Source organism: Neovison vison, chromosome 7 (genome assembly GCF_020171115.1).
Source record: "Neovison vison isolate M4711 chromosome 7, ASM_NN_V1, whole genome shotgun sequence".
Lineage (NCBI taxonomy): Eukaryota > Metazoa > Chordata > Mammalia > Carnivora > Mustelidae > Neogale > Neogale vison.
This window is the reverse complement of record NC_058097.1, coordinates 203,369,203-203,384,970: the sequence shown is the minus strand read 5'-3', so window position 1 is coordinate 203,384,970 and position 15,768 is coordinate 203,369,203. Positions and strand designations below refer to the sequence as shown.

The 15,768-nt window shown below is 63.8% G+C and overlaps 1 protein-coding gene across 3 annotated transcripts in view; it reads left to right on the top strand.

Annotated features, from left to right (window-relative positions):
- The window catches only part of MOB2 (MOB kinase activator 2), a 69,095-nt gene that overhangs the window by 39,926 nt on the left and 13,401 nt on the right, over positions 1-15,768 (top strand). The window contains exon 1 of one of the 3 annotated variants that reach the window (XM_044259953.1): positions 13,189-13,336. The exons of the other annotated variants lie outside the window; for them this stretch is intronic. Within the exon in view, the coding sequence (XP_044115888.1) occupies positions 13,227-13,336 (110 nt within the window). The 5' untranslated portion in view covers positions 13,189-13,226. Of the gene's footprint in view, positions 1-13,188; positions 13,337-15,768 lie in introns of those variants that run through there. 3 annotated transcript variants of the gene reach the window in all.

Below are 15,768 nucleotides of genomic sequence, written 5' to 3'. Positions count from 1 at the left end.
GCTCTCACGGTGTGGTCGGGGCTGGCGTGGCCCGGCAGTGCAGGGGGCACGGGCTGTGGAGGTGAGGGGATGAGCCTTGAGAAGAAAGGAGCACGGTGCCGAGTGGTCCGACGCAGGCGCACGCGCGCACACACGCACACTCACCTACACGTGCACACGGTGCCGAGCGGTCCGACGCAGGCGCATGCACACACACACACGCACACTCACCTACACGTGCACACGGTGCCGAGTGGTCCGGCGCAGGCGCATGCACACACACACACGCACACTCACCTACACGTGCACACGGTGCCGAGTGGTCCGGCGCAGGCGCACGCACACACACACACGCACACTCATCTACACGTGCACACGGTGCCGAGTGGTCCGACGCAGGCGCACACGCACACACGCCTACTCACCTACACGTGCACACGGTCGCCGAGTGGTCCGGCGCAGGCGCACGCACACACACACACGCACACTCATCTACACGTGCACACGGTGCCGAGTGGTCCGACGCAGGCGCACACGCACACACGCCTACTCACCTACACGTGCACACGGTCGCCGAGTGGTCCGGCGCAGGCGCATGCACACGCACACACGCACACTCACCTACACGTGCACACGGTGCCGAGTGGTCCGGCGCAGGCGCACGCACACACACACACGCACACTCATCTACACGTGCACACGGTGCCGAGTGGTCCGACGCAGGCGCACGTGCACACACACGCACACTCATCTACACGTGCACACAGTGCCAAGTGGTCCGACGCAGGTGCACACACACGCACACTCACCTACACGTGCACACGGTGCCGAGTGGTTCCGACGCAGGTGCACGTGCGCACACACGCACACTCACCTACACGTGCACACGGTGCCGAGTGGTTCCGATGCAGGCGCACGCACACACACACGCACTCTCATCTACACGTGCACACGGTGCCGAGTGGTCCGACGCAGGCGCGCACACACGCACACTCATCGAAACGTGCACACGCAACTAACAGATGCGCACACACACAAGCACACTCATCTACACGTGCACACGGTCGCCGAGTGGTCCGACGCAGGAGCACGCGCGCACACACGCACACGCTCATCTACACGTGCACACGGTGCCGAGTGGTCGACGCAGGCGCACGCACGCACACGCACACTCATCTACACGTGCACACACAACTAACATAGACGCACACACAGCTACACGCACGCACACTCGGACGACTCACACGCACTCATGCACACTCGGCTGCACACACTCAACGTTCGTACACACTACACGCACCACTCATGCACTCTCGCACGCACACACAGCCCATGCACGTGCACAGTCCCAAGTGCACACACCTGTGCACGCATACCGGGGCCGGTCCTGTACGTGTACACGTGTGTGCCCCACCGCACGGAGCCCTCTCCACAGTCCAGGGAGTGAACGTCCCCATCACCCCCTTCCAGGTGACCCCGGCTGCTGCTCTCTGTATGGATTAGTGACGTTTTCCGGCCACTCACGTAGTGAAATCCCCTCGGCGCGGCTCTGCGGTCGCCCCGTGCTGTGTATGTCGGAGGTCGTTCCCACGTGTCCTCCGGTGGGACTCCGCGCCCCGGGCAGGCCTCTGCTGGCCCATCTGTCCCCCGGCCGGGGGCCGTGAGGACGGCTTCCCCACGTTGGCTGATGCGGACGAAGCTGCGGAACGTGTGTGTGCAGGGGTGCCCAGACACGCTTTCTCCTCAGCGCAGCGCCTGGGCTGGACGACACGTGTGTGTTTCCGTGTGTCGGTCGTGTCGTGCGGCAGTGTGCCCGCCAGTACCGGTGCCGGTCGCAAGCGGGAGCCCTGGAGCCCGCCCCTCGCCAGCCCGGGCGCGCGGGCTCCGCGGTCGCCCTTCTAAGGGAGCGCGGCCGTTGGTTCGAGGGGTCTCACGCCGCCTTTCCTCGGGGCCTGGCAGCCACCAGCGCCTGTTTTGTGCGGACTGCTCTGCGGTGAGGAGGGTCTGCTCGGGCCGTTTGCCTCTTTTCTACGGGATTCGGTCTCGTCCAGTCGTGGGGGCATCACACCTTCCGGATGCAAGTCCCTTGTCAGACACGCTGCCGGAGGGTGTCCCACGAGCAGCAGCCGGCCGGGCGGTGCGGGCTCACGGGGTGGGGGCTGCCGCTCGCTTCAGGTCCCCCTGGCTCCATCTGGGGAGTCCCCGCGTGCCGCGTCTTCGGGTCCCTTCATCCTTGCTCCTGCCGCCTTCGCTGGGCTGTTGCCCCACCCCGAGCGCTTTTCGTCGCAAGCGCTGAGGTCAATGTGGGTCTGAAAGCAAGTCTTCCCTGTGCCTCCCTAACGTGCGCAGTGTCCCCCGCGGGGTCTGGAGCAGGTGGGGGACGCCGCTGTGCTGACCTGCTCCTGTCGTCCGGCCGCGCTGGGGTCCTTTTCAGTTGATCGCTTAGCTCTGGCTCGCGCTCTCCTCCCGTGAAGGCCGGCGTTGCGGCTGGACGCGGCCGCGCGTGAGCTCCGCCTTCGCTGGTGCCGCGAGGTTTTGGACGCTCGTCGCTGCTCTCGGGCGTGTTCCGTGCACCGGCTGTGGAAGGGGCTGCTCCTCGTGGGTTCTCGTCTGTGCTGTTGGTTTCCCGCGGCTGCGGCGCGGTTCCGCGTGGAGCTGGTTCTTCTCGCGGCCGTGCGGACCTTCTCGAGTATCACACGGGACGCCTCGGTTCTAGGTTCTCCACTCTGGCTAGTGGCAGACAGGTTCTTCCCGCACCACATGCGCCTCGAGGACTGTCCCTCTACCCCTTCCAGGTGGTTCGCCCCCCACGCGCATCCCGGCCAGTGCTTGGCCAAGGACCCCCTGAGGCCCAGAGCACAGCCGCGCAGCTCTCTTCTTAGGGTGCCCTGCGCCTCCGCCTCTGGCGGCTCTGGCCTCCCCGGCTTCCTGGCGGAGACTGGTCAGTTCAGGGCCCCGCTGCGCTTCTCCCCGTGGTGCAGACTGACCTCTGTGCTCCCGCCCCAGGCTCGCTGTGCTTTGCTGTCTGGTGTCTTGGGTCCTGAAAGCTGTCCCAGGTGTTATTCGATGTCTTGTTTTCAGCAGGAGGTAAAATCCCGCCCCTGTTACTCCACCTTGACCAGGGTGAAAGCCCCGATTGGAAGTTCTGTTTTGAACTTCTTCTGTGCACGCTTCTCTGACACTTAGCAAAGCCAAGCGAGGTTTGAAATTGCTCTGGTTTCCCCCCCGCTCGCTTTCTGCGGTGTGTGAACGCGGTGGCCCGTTTGTTGGCAGAGAAGGGCAGCCCTAACGTCGGGCAAGCCCTGCTTCTGCTCGCTCCTTCGGTGTGACGCGTGTACGGGTGGGTGCACGCTGCCTGCCCCCGCGGCCCCACGGAGCTTCCATCCACACGCCCCCGGCCAGCCGCTGACACAGTACCAGGCCTGGCGGGACGGTGGGGCCCCACCCTGCCACAGCGCGGGGCCGGCGGCGGAGCACACGCGAGGAGAAGACCTGCGACACACCCGGGGGAGAGGGACAGCTCCCGAGGACGCCTGTCTCCCTCGTGCCTCCTCTGGAGGAGTGGAAGTCCTTCCCCAGGCCAAGCAGAGGCGGACCTGGGTGTGAGGAGACGGGACGCGGTCTCAGCAGCGGGCACTCCCCGCCACCCGGTAGCTCTGGAGAAGTCCCGACACTGCTCTGAAGGTACACGTGTGCCCTGCCAAGCCCTCCTTCCGTGTGTTGTGAAAGCCCGTGGTGCCTGGAGGAGCCTGGGGGCACCCTCACCCTGGGGCGTGCCTGTGTGTCCCAGGTCCCCCGGGAAGGCATGCAGACCCAGAGCCCTTGCCGTCTGTGGAGATGCACGGAGGAGGACATGCTTTCCGTCACTGGGGACGAGAGTGTGCCTCCGGACCTGGCTGAGCCCTGCCTCCGTTGGGTAGCCGGGGTGTCCTGGGGGCCTGACTCTGCTGCGCACAGGTCACACTCACACGGGCTCTGCGACACCGTGTGTGGCACCGTACGTGTCGTCATGCCTTTGCCGCATTAGCCACTCCAGGGCAGCCCCGTGCCCTGAGGAAGGGCGCTGCCAAGGACGCCGCAAGCCCACGTGTCCGAGGTGGGCCTGGGTCTGGGCTGCAGGCAGAATTCGCGTCCAGGCACGGACTGTGTGGTTAAGAGCGAGGTTTCAGTGGACCCAGGGGCGCTGGGCTCTCTTTCCGCGTTCACACCAGTGTGGTCCCTAATCTGCCTGTCCCCTCCCCCGCCCATCACCGGAGCCACGCGGAAGCCGACTCTGGTGCCCTGACAGGATAGGGCCGCTTCTCCCTGAGCAGAGCGCGGCTCGCAGGTCGAAGCAGCAGGCCTTGCCACGACATCACACAGCCGGCCGGCATCCGTGTCTCTCTAGTTCCTTCCGCTGTTTGGATTCAAGGAAGTCCACGTGTTGTAGTTCGCTGACGGGCTTTTTTTTTCTCTTTTTTAAAGATTTATTTTGTTTATTTATTTGACAGACAGAGATCAGAAGTTGGCGAGAGGCAGGCAGAGAGAGAGGAGGAAGCAGGCTTCCCACAGAGCAGAGAGCCCAATGCGGGGCTCGATCCCAGGACCCTGGGACCATGACCCGAGCTGAAGGCAGAGGCTCAATCCACTGAGCCACCCAGGTGCCCCTCGCTGACGGGCTTTATGATTCTCTTTTGTAGCTTTGTATTTTGAAATGATCATAAACTCACAAGAAAGTGCGAAAAAACAGCCCAGAGAAGCCGGTGTCCCATTCGGCCAGCCCTTGGGTGATGACACTGCGGGCAGCTGCGTTGTCAGAGCGTGGCGTTGGCGCAGCACTGTTGCCTCGGTTGCAGACTTGACTCAGCGAGTCCCTCAGCCCGCAAGCCCTGCCCTTCTCTTCTCCCGCTGCGGCCCCCCCCAAGGAGAGCCGGCGGCTTCTGTGCTGTTCCCGCCATGCCGGCGACAAGGTGCAGCACGTTTCCCCGTGTGTCCTGTCAGTCGTCGGCTGTCCCGAGACACTAGCTGGACGGATTTCTAATCCGGGGAGCAAGACTCCTCACTGGGGGCAGCGTCCCTCCAGCGGGAGGCTTGTGCTCTCGGGCAGCCTGTGACCTGCTTGGGGACTCTCGACCACTGCCCAGAATCGCTCCTTTGTCAGGCGTTACAAAGGCCACGCGGCAGCCTCCCGGCCCCGGTGGTCGACGGAGTAGTCGCGGAAGGAAAACCTGCCCCTTTCCAACTAACCAGGCCCCTGGAGGAGCAGGACACGTGCTGCCTCTGTCCTTTCATTGGCCGGCCTTCAGAACACCGATGCGGATTTGCTTCTGCGCCGCCTTGGCGTCCAGGGGTGAACATGAAGTGTTTGTGTGGGAAGTAGCGTTGCATCGGGACTCACACACCGCTGTGTTTCAAGCCATGGGGTCGGTGTCCTTCCCTAGGTCGTAAATTGCCCCGCCCTTGGCCAGGGAATGTCTTCAGGCTAGTTCTGAGTCACGGTGATGATGACCTTCCCGGCCTCACACAGCGTTGCCGTCCTTTCCCCAGAGAGCAGGGTGCACCCCTGGAACCCAAATTCCAGAGCCCGCCTGGCTGCCGCGGGGGCCGCGATGTGTGGAGGCCGCAGCCTGCACGTCAGGCGTGCTCTCCACTTCCGAGCTGGCCGTGTTTCCTTGGCCTTCTCAGTGGACCGAGGTAGAAAAGGTGTGTGTGTGGAGAACCCAGGAGTTCTTCCGGGCGTGTCAGGACCTCTCCCCTTCGTCTGCATCTCCACGCCGTAGAGCTCGTTCTCAGCCATACCCACCCCCGTGCCCATTCCACACCAACCGTACCCACAAGAGGAGCACAGGGAGCGGGAGCCCCGCGGGCGGGAGGGTGTGCAGGCTGGACCCCGCACCCCGCACGGTCGGCGGGCACGGAAGCCGGGCAGCTGCTGTGGAAGACGTCGTGGCGGCTCCTCCGGAAATTGAGAATGGAATGACCGTGCGCTCGGGCAGTTCCTCTTCTAGTTATGCGCCCAGAGAACCGAAAGCAGGGACGCGTGTGGACGCTTGCACGCCCGCGTTCACAGCTGCTGACCCACGGGAGCAAGCCCCACACCCGTCGACGGACGCGCGGGTACACGTGGTCCATCCACACACCATACTGTCCCTCGGTCCCACGGAGGGACACGCTGACACCTGCCACAGCTGGATGGACCTGGGGGACGTGATGCGGAGTGAAATAGGCCAGACGCAGAGGGACAAAGACTGCAGGATCCCACCCAGATGGGGTCCCTGGGGTCTCTGGATTCGCAGGGACAGAGAGTGGACGGTGGTGCCAGGGGCCAGGGGAGGGATGGGGGTCGGTGTCTCACAGGGACAGAGAGTGGATGGTGGGGGCTGGGGAAGGGCTGGGGGGTGGTATTTCATGAGGACAAAGTTTCTGTTTGGGAAGATGGAAAGTTCTGGAGACCCTTGTTAAGGATGGCTTCACAACGTGCTTAATGCATCTGATCTGGTGAAGATGATACATTTATGTGTATTTTTGCCATAATAAAAAAGAAGATTGTTTAGAAATACAAAACGGGATGAAAGACGTAAACGCGGACAGGAAACCGTCACAATCCTAGCGGGACCACCCAGCACCCTCCCTCCGTGACCTCTTGGTCGCGAGCCGCTTCTTGCTGGACGAGTCCCCGGAGGCCAGGGAAACAGAAGCAAAAATGAACTACTGGGACGTCAGGATGCAGAGCTGCTGCGCAGCAGAGGAGAGTGGCCAGGACCACAGGGGTCTACCGAGCGGGAGACGGTGTCTGCAAGTGACGCGCCTGGTAAAGGGTCCGTGTCCACAACCTGTAAAGAACTCCCCGAACTCAGCCCTCAAACAGCAGACAATGCAGTTAAGAAATGGGCAGGAGACACGAACCCTTTCCCAAGAAGACCCCCGACGGCCCAACAGAGACGGAAAAGACGCTCGACCTCACTCAGCGCCGGAAAACGCATCGAAACTGCGACGAGACGCCCCGTGGCGCCTGTCAGAACGGCCGGAGCGAGTCGGGAAACGCCAGGTGTCGGGGAGGACGCGGACGAAGGGGAGCCTCGTCCCTGCGGGCGGGACGCGAGCTGGGGCAGCCGCGCGGGGACACGGCGGGGAGGGTCCTTCGGGAGGGGACAGGGAGCTGCTGCCCCCGCCCCAGCGGTCGCGGGCTGGGGACTCCCCCGAAGGATACAGAGAGAAGCCGTGAGGGGCTCGCGCGCCCCAGCGCTCCCAGCAGCGCTGTCGACAGCAGCCGGACGAGGGGGACGGTCCACGTCCGTCTCCGTGGACGAGTGGGAACAGACGGGGTGTGTCCGTATGTCCGGGGCATCCCTCGCCGTCAGAAAGAACGGCCGCTCGCCGTTCGCGGGGACGTGCGGGGAGCCCGAGAGGCTTTTTAAATAAAGATTTTACTTGTTGATTGATCGATGCGTTGATCGGTCTGAGACGGGAGGCGCACGGCCCTGAGCGGGGGCAGGAGCGGAGGGAGAGGGACGCGCGGACTCCGAGCCGAGCACGGCGCCCGGACCGGGGCTCGATGGAGCCAGAGGGTGTGCGACGTGGAAGGACGTCCGCGGGAGAGACCGCGGGCGTGTGAGCTCACTCGTGTGGAGCGCGGGGAACGGAACAGCCGAGCTTAGGGCACGGGAGAGAGACGGGAGGAGGCCGAGCGTGGGAGACTCTCCGTGAGGCGGGTGGAGGCGGCGGGGCCGGGCTGGCCGCGGTGGGCGTCCAGGAGGGCACCGGCTGCGCCGAGCACCGGCTGTTGTCGGTGCGGAATCCCCGAATTCCGCGCCGGGACCCGGCACTGCGCTGTATGCCTGCGAACGAGAATTTAAATAAAAATTAGGAAGAAAAAATAAATTGTGATTTTTAAGGGTTGATGTTTTTCTGCAGGTAGCTTCGTATAGTCCCCAGTCCCACTGTCTTCACGGGAGAAGTGTTAAGTTAGGCCAGAGCGTCTTCCCGTCCCCTTCCCCGTACACCTGACTCGGAATGCTGCTGTGGTGTCGTCGGCTCCGTGCACGTCCTTAGCGTCGTTGGCTGTGGCAACCGCCTGCAGAGTTTGTTCACCCACGTGCCGGCCTCAGTGCAGAGTGCGCAGGCTGGGGGGACTGGGGGGGCCTGAGAGCCGGCATTTCAGGCAGCTTCCAGATGCTGCTGCTAGTCTGGGGGCGCTTGGGAAGCCTCCACGGGCCCGAGCTCCTTGTGCGCACCACAGCAGGCCTGTTCACCTGCACACGGTCAGCAGGTGCGGCCGGGCGATGGTCGGGGAGGGCGGGGGGCTGCCTGGCCTCGGCCCGTGTCTCCAGATAGTACCCAGTGTTCTCCAGGACAGTATCGCCCCCAGCTGAGAACTTCCACCTGAAAGACACTTTGGGTGGGTCTGGGGTCTTCGGCTCACCTTTTCTCTCCTTTTCTCTTTGAGCAAACTTGGCTGACCTCGCTCAGGCCGCCAGCACGGGACATCATGGATGGGTGGCGTAGGGAGCACCCTTAGTCTCATGGGGTCCTGGTGCTTTAGGTGTTGGGGGCCTGGGGGCAGAGATCCCTTTCTCTCCTTCAAGGTCACCCATCCCATCGTGGGGCCCACCCCATGGCCTCACTGCCCCTCCTCACCTCCCAGAGGCCCCGAGTCCAGACACCAGCCCCCTGGCAGGTAGGAAGGGTTGGCCACACGCTTTCCGTCTGTAACAGTGGCTCCTGATGGAAAGCGTTGTTCGGAGTCTGATGAAGATACAGCCTCCCCAGCAGCTAGCTGTCTTGTGCAAGGAGTTGTCCGTGTCCCAAGTGCACTGGTGGACGGTGAGTCCCCCGTGGGCAGCTGTGCCTTCTTGTGCGCCCGTTCCCTGTGCCGTGTCGTTGTCTTCAGGTCGCCTGTGGCTTTCGCTAAAATGCCTTCTCTTCCCTTCTTCAAAAACTTCGTCTTTTCAAATTGGCGGATAATTTCCAGACAGATGTCAAGTGTGCCGTAGGCTGAGTCTTGACAGATGTGAGCACCCTGTGCTTAAACCCCCAGCCCGGAACATTCTGTCCTCCCGGTGTCCCTGCCGCCCCTGCTCCTGAGAGGGGATTGATTTCGGCGAAGGTCAGCTGCACCTTTTCTAGAACTTCGTGTGAATGGAGCCGTGTGGTCCTGCCGTCTTCTTGCTGGTACTTCCCTCACCTGGTGTCAGGTCGAGCGCGGGGTGCGTCTCGCTGGATACATCCGGTGTCTGGAGGATGAACAGCCCAGAATCCGTTGGCTCCTCCGGCGGTGGACTCCACGCTTGTTCGTGGCATCGGGCTGCCGTGGTGGCGCCGCCGTGAGCGTCCCGGGGCGCCCTCGGGAGCACACTTCGTTGCCGTTGGCTGAGTGCTCAGGCTCGGGCCCGCCGGTCCGGAGCGGATGGCCGGTTCCGCTCTAGGGCCAGCTGCCAGCGGTGCTCTCGGGTGGCTGTGCCGGGTCCTGCTCTCGGCCACAGGGTGGCAGCACGCCGCTGCCCTGCCTTCTCACCCGCGCTCGGGGCTGGGTGTGTCTGATGTCAGCCAGTCTTGTCGGGGGTGGATCACCTGCGCTTCTCCGCCGACCCGCAGTTTCTCGTGTTTGTCTGCTAGTCTGGTAGCTTCCGTGGTGACGTGTGCCGGGCTTTGCCCCTTGGGGCTTGCGCGCACGACCCCGAGATCAAGAACCTGAGCTGAGATCAAGAGTCGGACGCGTAACCCACGGAGCCACCAGGCGCCCCTTAACTTGCGACGTTGTCGTCGCTGCTGTTGGTTGCCCTTTTCCTGTTGAGAAGGTTCCCTTCTAGTCCTTTCTGCTGGGAGTGTAAGCGGATGTTTTGCCACGTACCGTCTAATCATCTCTTCCTCCTTTGCTCTGGAGATGTGGTGGGTTATATTCCCAGGTCCTCAAGTGCCGGCTGAGTTCAGGCTCCAGACACGAAGCTTTCCTGGTTATGATGCTCCTCCTTTATACGTCACTGCATTTGTTCTGCCAGTATTTTCTTTTTTTTAAGTTTTCATTTATTTATTTGACAGATCGCAAGTAGGCAGAGAGGCAGGTGGGGTGGGGGGGAAGCAGGCTCCTGCTGAGCAGGGAGCCCGATGCGGGGCTCGATCCCAGGACCCTGGGACCATGACCTGAGCCGAAGGCAGAGGCTGAGTGCTCGGGCTCGGGCACTGAGCCCTCTAGGCACCTGCTAGTATTTTCTTAGGGAGTTTTACCCGTGTTCATGCGGGACATTCTGACATTTATCTTACCTTGTGATGTTCTTCCTCAGCCGCTCTGATCAGCTGGGCGCTGTTTCCCCATCTGTCTCCTGAGAGAGTGTAAGAATGGGTTTCTCCCTTTCTTTGTCCAGGTGGTGGGTGGGGAGAGGCAGAGGGAGAGGAGATGCTCAAGCAGGCTCCCCACTGAGTGCAGAGCCCGACACGGGACTCGATCCCACGACCCTGAGATCATGACCGAGCCGAAACCAAGAGTCAGACGCTCAGCGGACGGAGCCCCCAGGCGCCCCCAGTATCACTCCTCTGTGTGTTTGGTAGAATTCACTTCCAAAGCCGCCTGCTTCTAGCATTTCCTTGTAGAAAGGTTTTTAATTATAAACTCAGCTTTCCTATTTGTTCTTTTGTCCATTTGGGTAACTTAGGTTTGCACGCGAGTTTGTGTGTGTCATTTCCACCCGCTCTTGGTGGTCACTGCCCGCACGTCCCTGGATCGTCGCGTGGCCTGAAGGCCTTGCCGCGGGCCGCGCTGTTCCTGCGTCCGTTCTGTAGCTCAGGCTCTCATTTCTCCCGGTCATGGCAACGTTCTTTGCTTCTTTGTGTACCTGTGTGCGTGCGTGCGTGTGCGCGCGTGTCGGATGTGTGGCGGCAAGTGTGACCAGAGCTCCGCCTCTGATGCCCTCCGTGTCTGCTCTGGGGGCGGCAGTCCCTGCCGTTGCCCGTAGCTGCTCTTTGCCAGGCCCTGTGGAGGGGCCCTGTGTGCCCTCGTCTGAGTGGTTGGTCAGAGGCTTAACTGGCTCCATCCTCCTTTCTGGAGGCCCTTCTCCGGCCAGGAGCCCAGCTGTCCGGTACGCGGCCCTGCACGTCCCAGCAGCCCCAGCTCGGACCCTGGCCTCTGTCCAAGGCCACGGGGCCTGCATGGGCTCCGCCTTCCCGCACCCCAGCCTCCGGCACACGGTGGCTCGCTGCTGACCCTCGGGTCGCCTGCTCTCGGGCGCCGTCCCGAGCCACCAGCGTGCTGTGCAGCATCTGACGCCCACTGCTTTGTGATTCACCCGGTTTGTAGCTGCTGGTGATGGAGGGGTCCTCCCGGGACCCGCCGCCCTGCCGCCACGCACCCGAATGTCTCCTCGTTCCTTTTTGATCCAAGAACCTCCTTCTTTCTCTCTCGTGTTCCCTGCCACGTTGGCTTTGTGTCCCTTCCGATGGAGCCTGCGTTTCAGGGGCTCGTTTCTGGTTCCGCCTGCGAGTTCTCCGCCCTCTCTTCCCATCTTAAGTTACTGGACTGCTGAGACGGCCTCGTTTGCGCCCGTGTCCTTCCGGGCGTTTCGACGGTCCGTCTTGTCTTCTGTTTCGTTGGACTCAGCCACAAAGCCCTTCCCACGTGCTTCTAAGTGAAGCTTGCGCTTTCCTGCACCACTCGTCAGGGTGCCGGGCCCGCTTGCCTTGCTGCCTGTGCCGTGCGGCGCTCCCTCTGCCGTGACTGGTGTTGGCTCAGCGATTCAGACCCTGTGTCTCCTCAGAGCTGTCTCTGTTGGACAGGGGAGGCCCTAGACAGGCCAGGGGGAGGCGGCGGGAGTGACCCGCGGGTAATGGGTCCGTCGGGGGCGTCGGGATGAGCGTGTGCACACCGTGAGGCTGCGGCAGGTGAACACACACGCGTCTCCCTGCTGTCCGGGGACCAGGGAGGGGACCGCCCGGCAGCCGGCTGTCAGCTTCTCATCTTCTGCAGTACGAGGGGCCGGGGCTCCCTGGGGAAATGGCTGGTTCGGATCGCAGGGCCGGCCGTGGAAGACGGTGAGCCCCGGCGACCTGCTGCTGCTCCGCCGCGGCCCCGCAGGCTAGTCCTCCCCGCCGGGGCTCCGTCTCACCTGGCCAGGGCAGGTGTGGCCATCCCGTGAGTGGGTCTGCTCTGGGCCGGCAGCGAGTGAGGGGGTGCCTGAGGTCAGGCAGACTCCCAGGCTGGCCCTGGGGACAGTGTCCTGTGGGGACAGAAGGACCCTCTCTTGTCCTGGCTCCCCGGTGACCGGGGCTCTGCTGCTGGTGTCCTCGGCTGTGCTGGGCAGAGGCTGCCTTTTGCTGTGACACGTTGATCTGTCCTTTCCGTGGCTTTGGGGGCCCCTGCAGAGTTGGGTTGAACTTGAACAGATGAGAAAGTCAGCAGGGCCCTTTGTGGGATGTGGCCTTTCGGGGTGGGGGGAGGGCAGAGCCAAGCTGGGCGTACGGGCGCAGGGGCCTGGCGGACTCCGGCCGTGCTCTGTGCTGGGTGCGGCTTCGCAGAGGAACCCGTGGGCCGCGCCGTCACTGTCTGTGGTCAGAACTGAAGCCAGGGCTGAGCAGAGCGCCGTCCTCTCCCAGACGCCGGTCCCCCTGTGCTCTGCGGTCTCCCGGGTCGAGAACGGCTGCAGAGGAGGCCTTGGGCACTGGGCTTCTGGCAGCCCCCCGGGAAGGCGCTCTGGGCATTCTGTGGAGACCTGCCCTCCAGAAGTAGCCTCTGCCCAGTGCCCACTCACTGCTTCTCGGGACGCCCCGGGAGCCGGCCAGCCTTGTCTTTCCAGGGCCTGTGAGTGTCGGTGGGCCGCGGGCCCGGGCCTGTGCTCTGCAGGCGTGCGGCCAGCCTGTCTGTCTGCAGCCCGGCGTCCCGGCCCCGCCGCTTTCTTGTCTCAGCTCGGCTGGGGTCAGGTGAGGGGTGTGTCGGCCGCAGGAGCTCCTGGGGCAGAGCTGCTGCCTGCCCTGTCAGAAGGGCCATGTGGTGCCACCCCGGGCCTCGCCGATGGGTCCTTCCGAGCCATCTCCTGGGCAGTGGCCTTCATCCCACATGGTGCCCGCAAGGCGCCACTTTGAAAAGGCCATTGAGACACTCCCTCATTTAAGGGACTTGGCCAGCCCTCGCCTGTAGAAGGAGCAGCTGCTGCCCCCCCCCCGCCGCCGTGTCCTCATTGGCTGGTGTCCTGGAGGGGAGGGGGGAGGGAGGAGCCGAAGGAGGGACGGCTGTCCACCGCCCTGGCTCCCACTTTCCCTGCCGGTCCCTGCGCTGCCCCAGCATGCTTGGAGATCCCAGCGGTCTCCCCACAGACCGCGCTCTGCTCAGCCAGCCCCCCAAAGCCGGACTCAGCTGCAAAATGGTGCTTCAGGCTGTTGGCAAAGTGCTCAGGTGAACGGGGCCGGGGCAGCAGGGGCGGTCGGGTGTCCCTAGTCCCGGCCCGGACTCAGCCTGGGGAACAGTGGCTGTAATTGCTGGCGGCGTGTAGCCGCGGGGCGGGGGGGGGGAGCCCTGGGATTTGGATGGGAACTTTGTTTGGAGCCAGGTTTTCCCTGAGTGCCGCCTCGTCCCGTTGCGCGTGTCCTGTTGGTCGTGGCAGAGCTCGTGCTCCCGGAGGGGGCGCGGCCCTGCAGGCTCTGGGGGGGGACGCGGGGCCCGCCGGTGAGCCGCCCCCCTCCTTGTGGTTAACCATGTCTGTGGCCACGGCAGTCCTGCCTTCCCTCTCCCAGGCCTGCCAGACCAGCGTGCTGTCTGTCCGGTTGGCCCCAGGTGGGATGACCGGAAACTGTCCCTGAGTAGCCTTGTCCAGAGACCTGACCGTGGGACACAGCTGTCCGCTCTAGGGGCCGTTTCTGACAGCTTTTTAAATTGCTTTTTCTGACCTGTGGAGGGGTCTGGAGACACTCTCTCCAGTGCTGGTTCTGCGCCTGGGTGGAAGCTGCTTCGGACGCTGGCAGAGCGAGCGTGGCCTGCTGGTGGAGGGTGTGGGGGGGCGGGCAGCAGCAGGCCGGCCTGGCCCTCGAAGGGGGCGGTGCTCTGCCTGCCGGGGGGCTCGGAGGGGCCGCCGGACACCCGTGCTGACAGGAGCCCGTGCCGGAATGGGTCACGGTGTAGACTCAGACCCAGCTTCCTGCGGTACGAACCTCTTAGGTTGGCCTGAGAACAGCGGGTCATCATTTTTAAAGTGGAAAGTGAATGTCTCTTGCTTTTCCAGTTCTGTCTTTAATTGTAACAAGCTGAGCAGGCCTTGGGGTGACTCTCTGAGTGGGGGAGCCAAGGCCTGCTGGTGGTCGGCATGGGGTGACCGAGGCCTTCTAGAGCCTCCGACGGACTGGGCACCTCTGGTTTTCACTCTTCTGTTCCACGGGATCCGTCCCCACAGCCGGTCACCTGCGTGCCACATGGGAGGACTCACAGTGACTTCCGAGTAGAAGCCAGAGACCCCACCTGTTAGCCCTGAGCTGTCCTTCCGTAACGTTGGCTTGTGAGCGTTGGAACCCTGGGTGCTGCTGTGGGTGCGTGTCCTGCGCGCGTGTGCACGGTGGAGAGCGCGAATGCTAAAGCGGGCTCTGCAGAGGACAGAGGCAAGACTGACCCGGCCAGGCGTCGGCGTGTCGCTGCAGGGGACGAGAGGCCCAGGCCACTCTCACCAGGGTGCCGTGAGGACTTCTCGGGGCGGTGACGCTTCAGCCTGGGGCCAGAGGAAGAACACGTCCTTCGCCAACGGAGAAGTGCAAGTCTGAGGCTGGTGGCCACGCTGCGGCCCTGGCCGGGGGTCAGACGGGGCGCGCAGCACCCGATGTGTGCACGTTGTGTCCACGGTGTCCGTGTACCTTTCTCAGTCTGCCTTGCCGTCCTCCGTCTCCACGGGTCTCGTTGGGTCTCGTTGTGTAGGGACACAAGGGCTTATGAAAGCTTGGTTGTTTGGGGGTGCTGACCGCCAGGCAGTTCACCCAAGACGAGAAAGGACCTGCATGTCCCTCTCCACAGCACCCGCTGGCCGTGGCCTGTGGGGATTTGATGGGGGTCCCATGGGGGGTGTCTTCCCAGCTTTTGGTTTCCGAGGCTGTGCGGCAGGAGGGAGTAGAGGGACACCAGGGCACTGGGAGTGGCAAGGACGTGACGCAGGCGGGCACCTCCACGTGGCCGAAGTGGTTTTCAGGCCCACTGCGTCGGAAACCTGGGGGTCGGGAGTGGTGCCAAGCCCTGGTGTTTTCACTCGGCCCGGGGCTGAGGGTGATGTCTGGTCCTGGTGGGGGCCCCGGGTGTGCCCTGACCGTCTGGGTGACAGGGCCGTCTGACGTCCCTGCAGAGCCTGGACTTCGGGCCCGGCGGCCCCGTGGGAGCAGATGGGCCTGTGCACAGGACCCGGGGGAGCTCCTGCCACCCCAGACGCCGCGCCGGTCGGGCCCGGGCCTAGGCGCTCCCTCCCGTGTTAGCCTGATGTGGGGAGCGGCGGGCTGCGCCCAGGACCGTGGGGACCCTGCTCGTGCTCAGTCCTCAGACGCCCGCCCCAGGGGCCCCTCCTTTCCCAGGCTGCCGCCAGCACGGGCTCTGTTGCCGCGGAGCACTGTCTCTGGGGCCTTGGCGCACCATGGGCCCACCGTCCCTGCGTCCGCGCGCCCCTCGTCATCCTGCTCCCCCACCCCCGGGTCTCTGGTCTCCGTCCAGGGAAGCCGCCTCCAGACCGGCCGCGCGTCTCACTGCCCACCTCCTCCCATGTGGTGTCTCCGTGCTTCCCTTGACCTCCCACGTCTGCCCTGCCTCCTTTACAGCCAGAACCCGGCTGTCCTGGGGTGCCGGCGTCCCGGGGGCACCGCAGG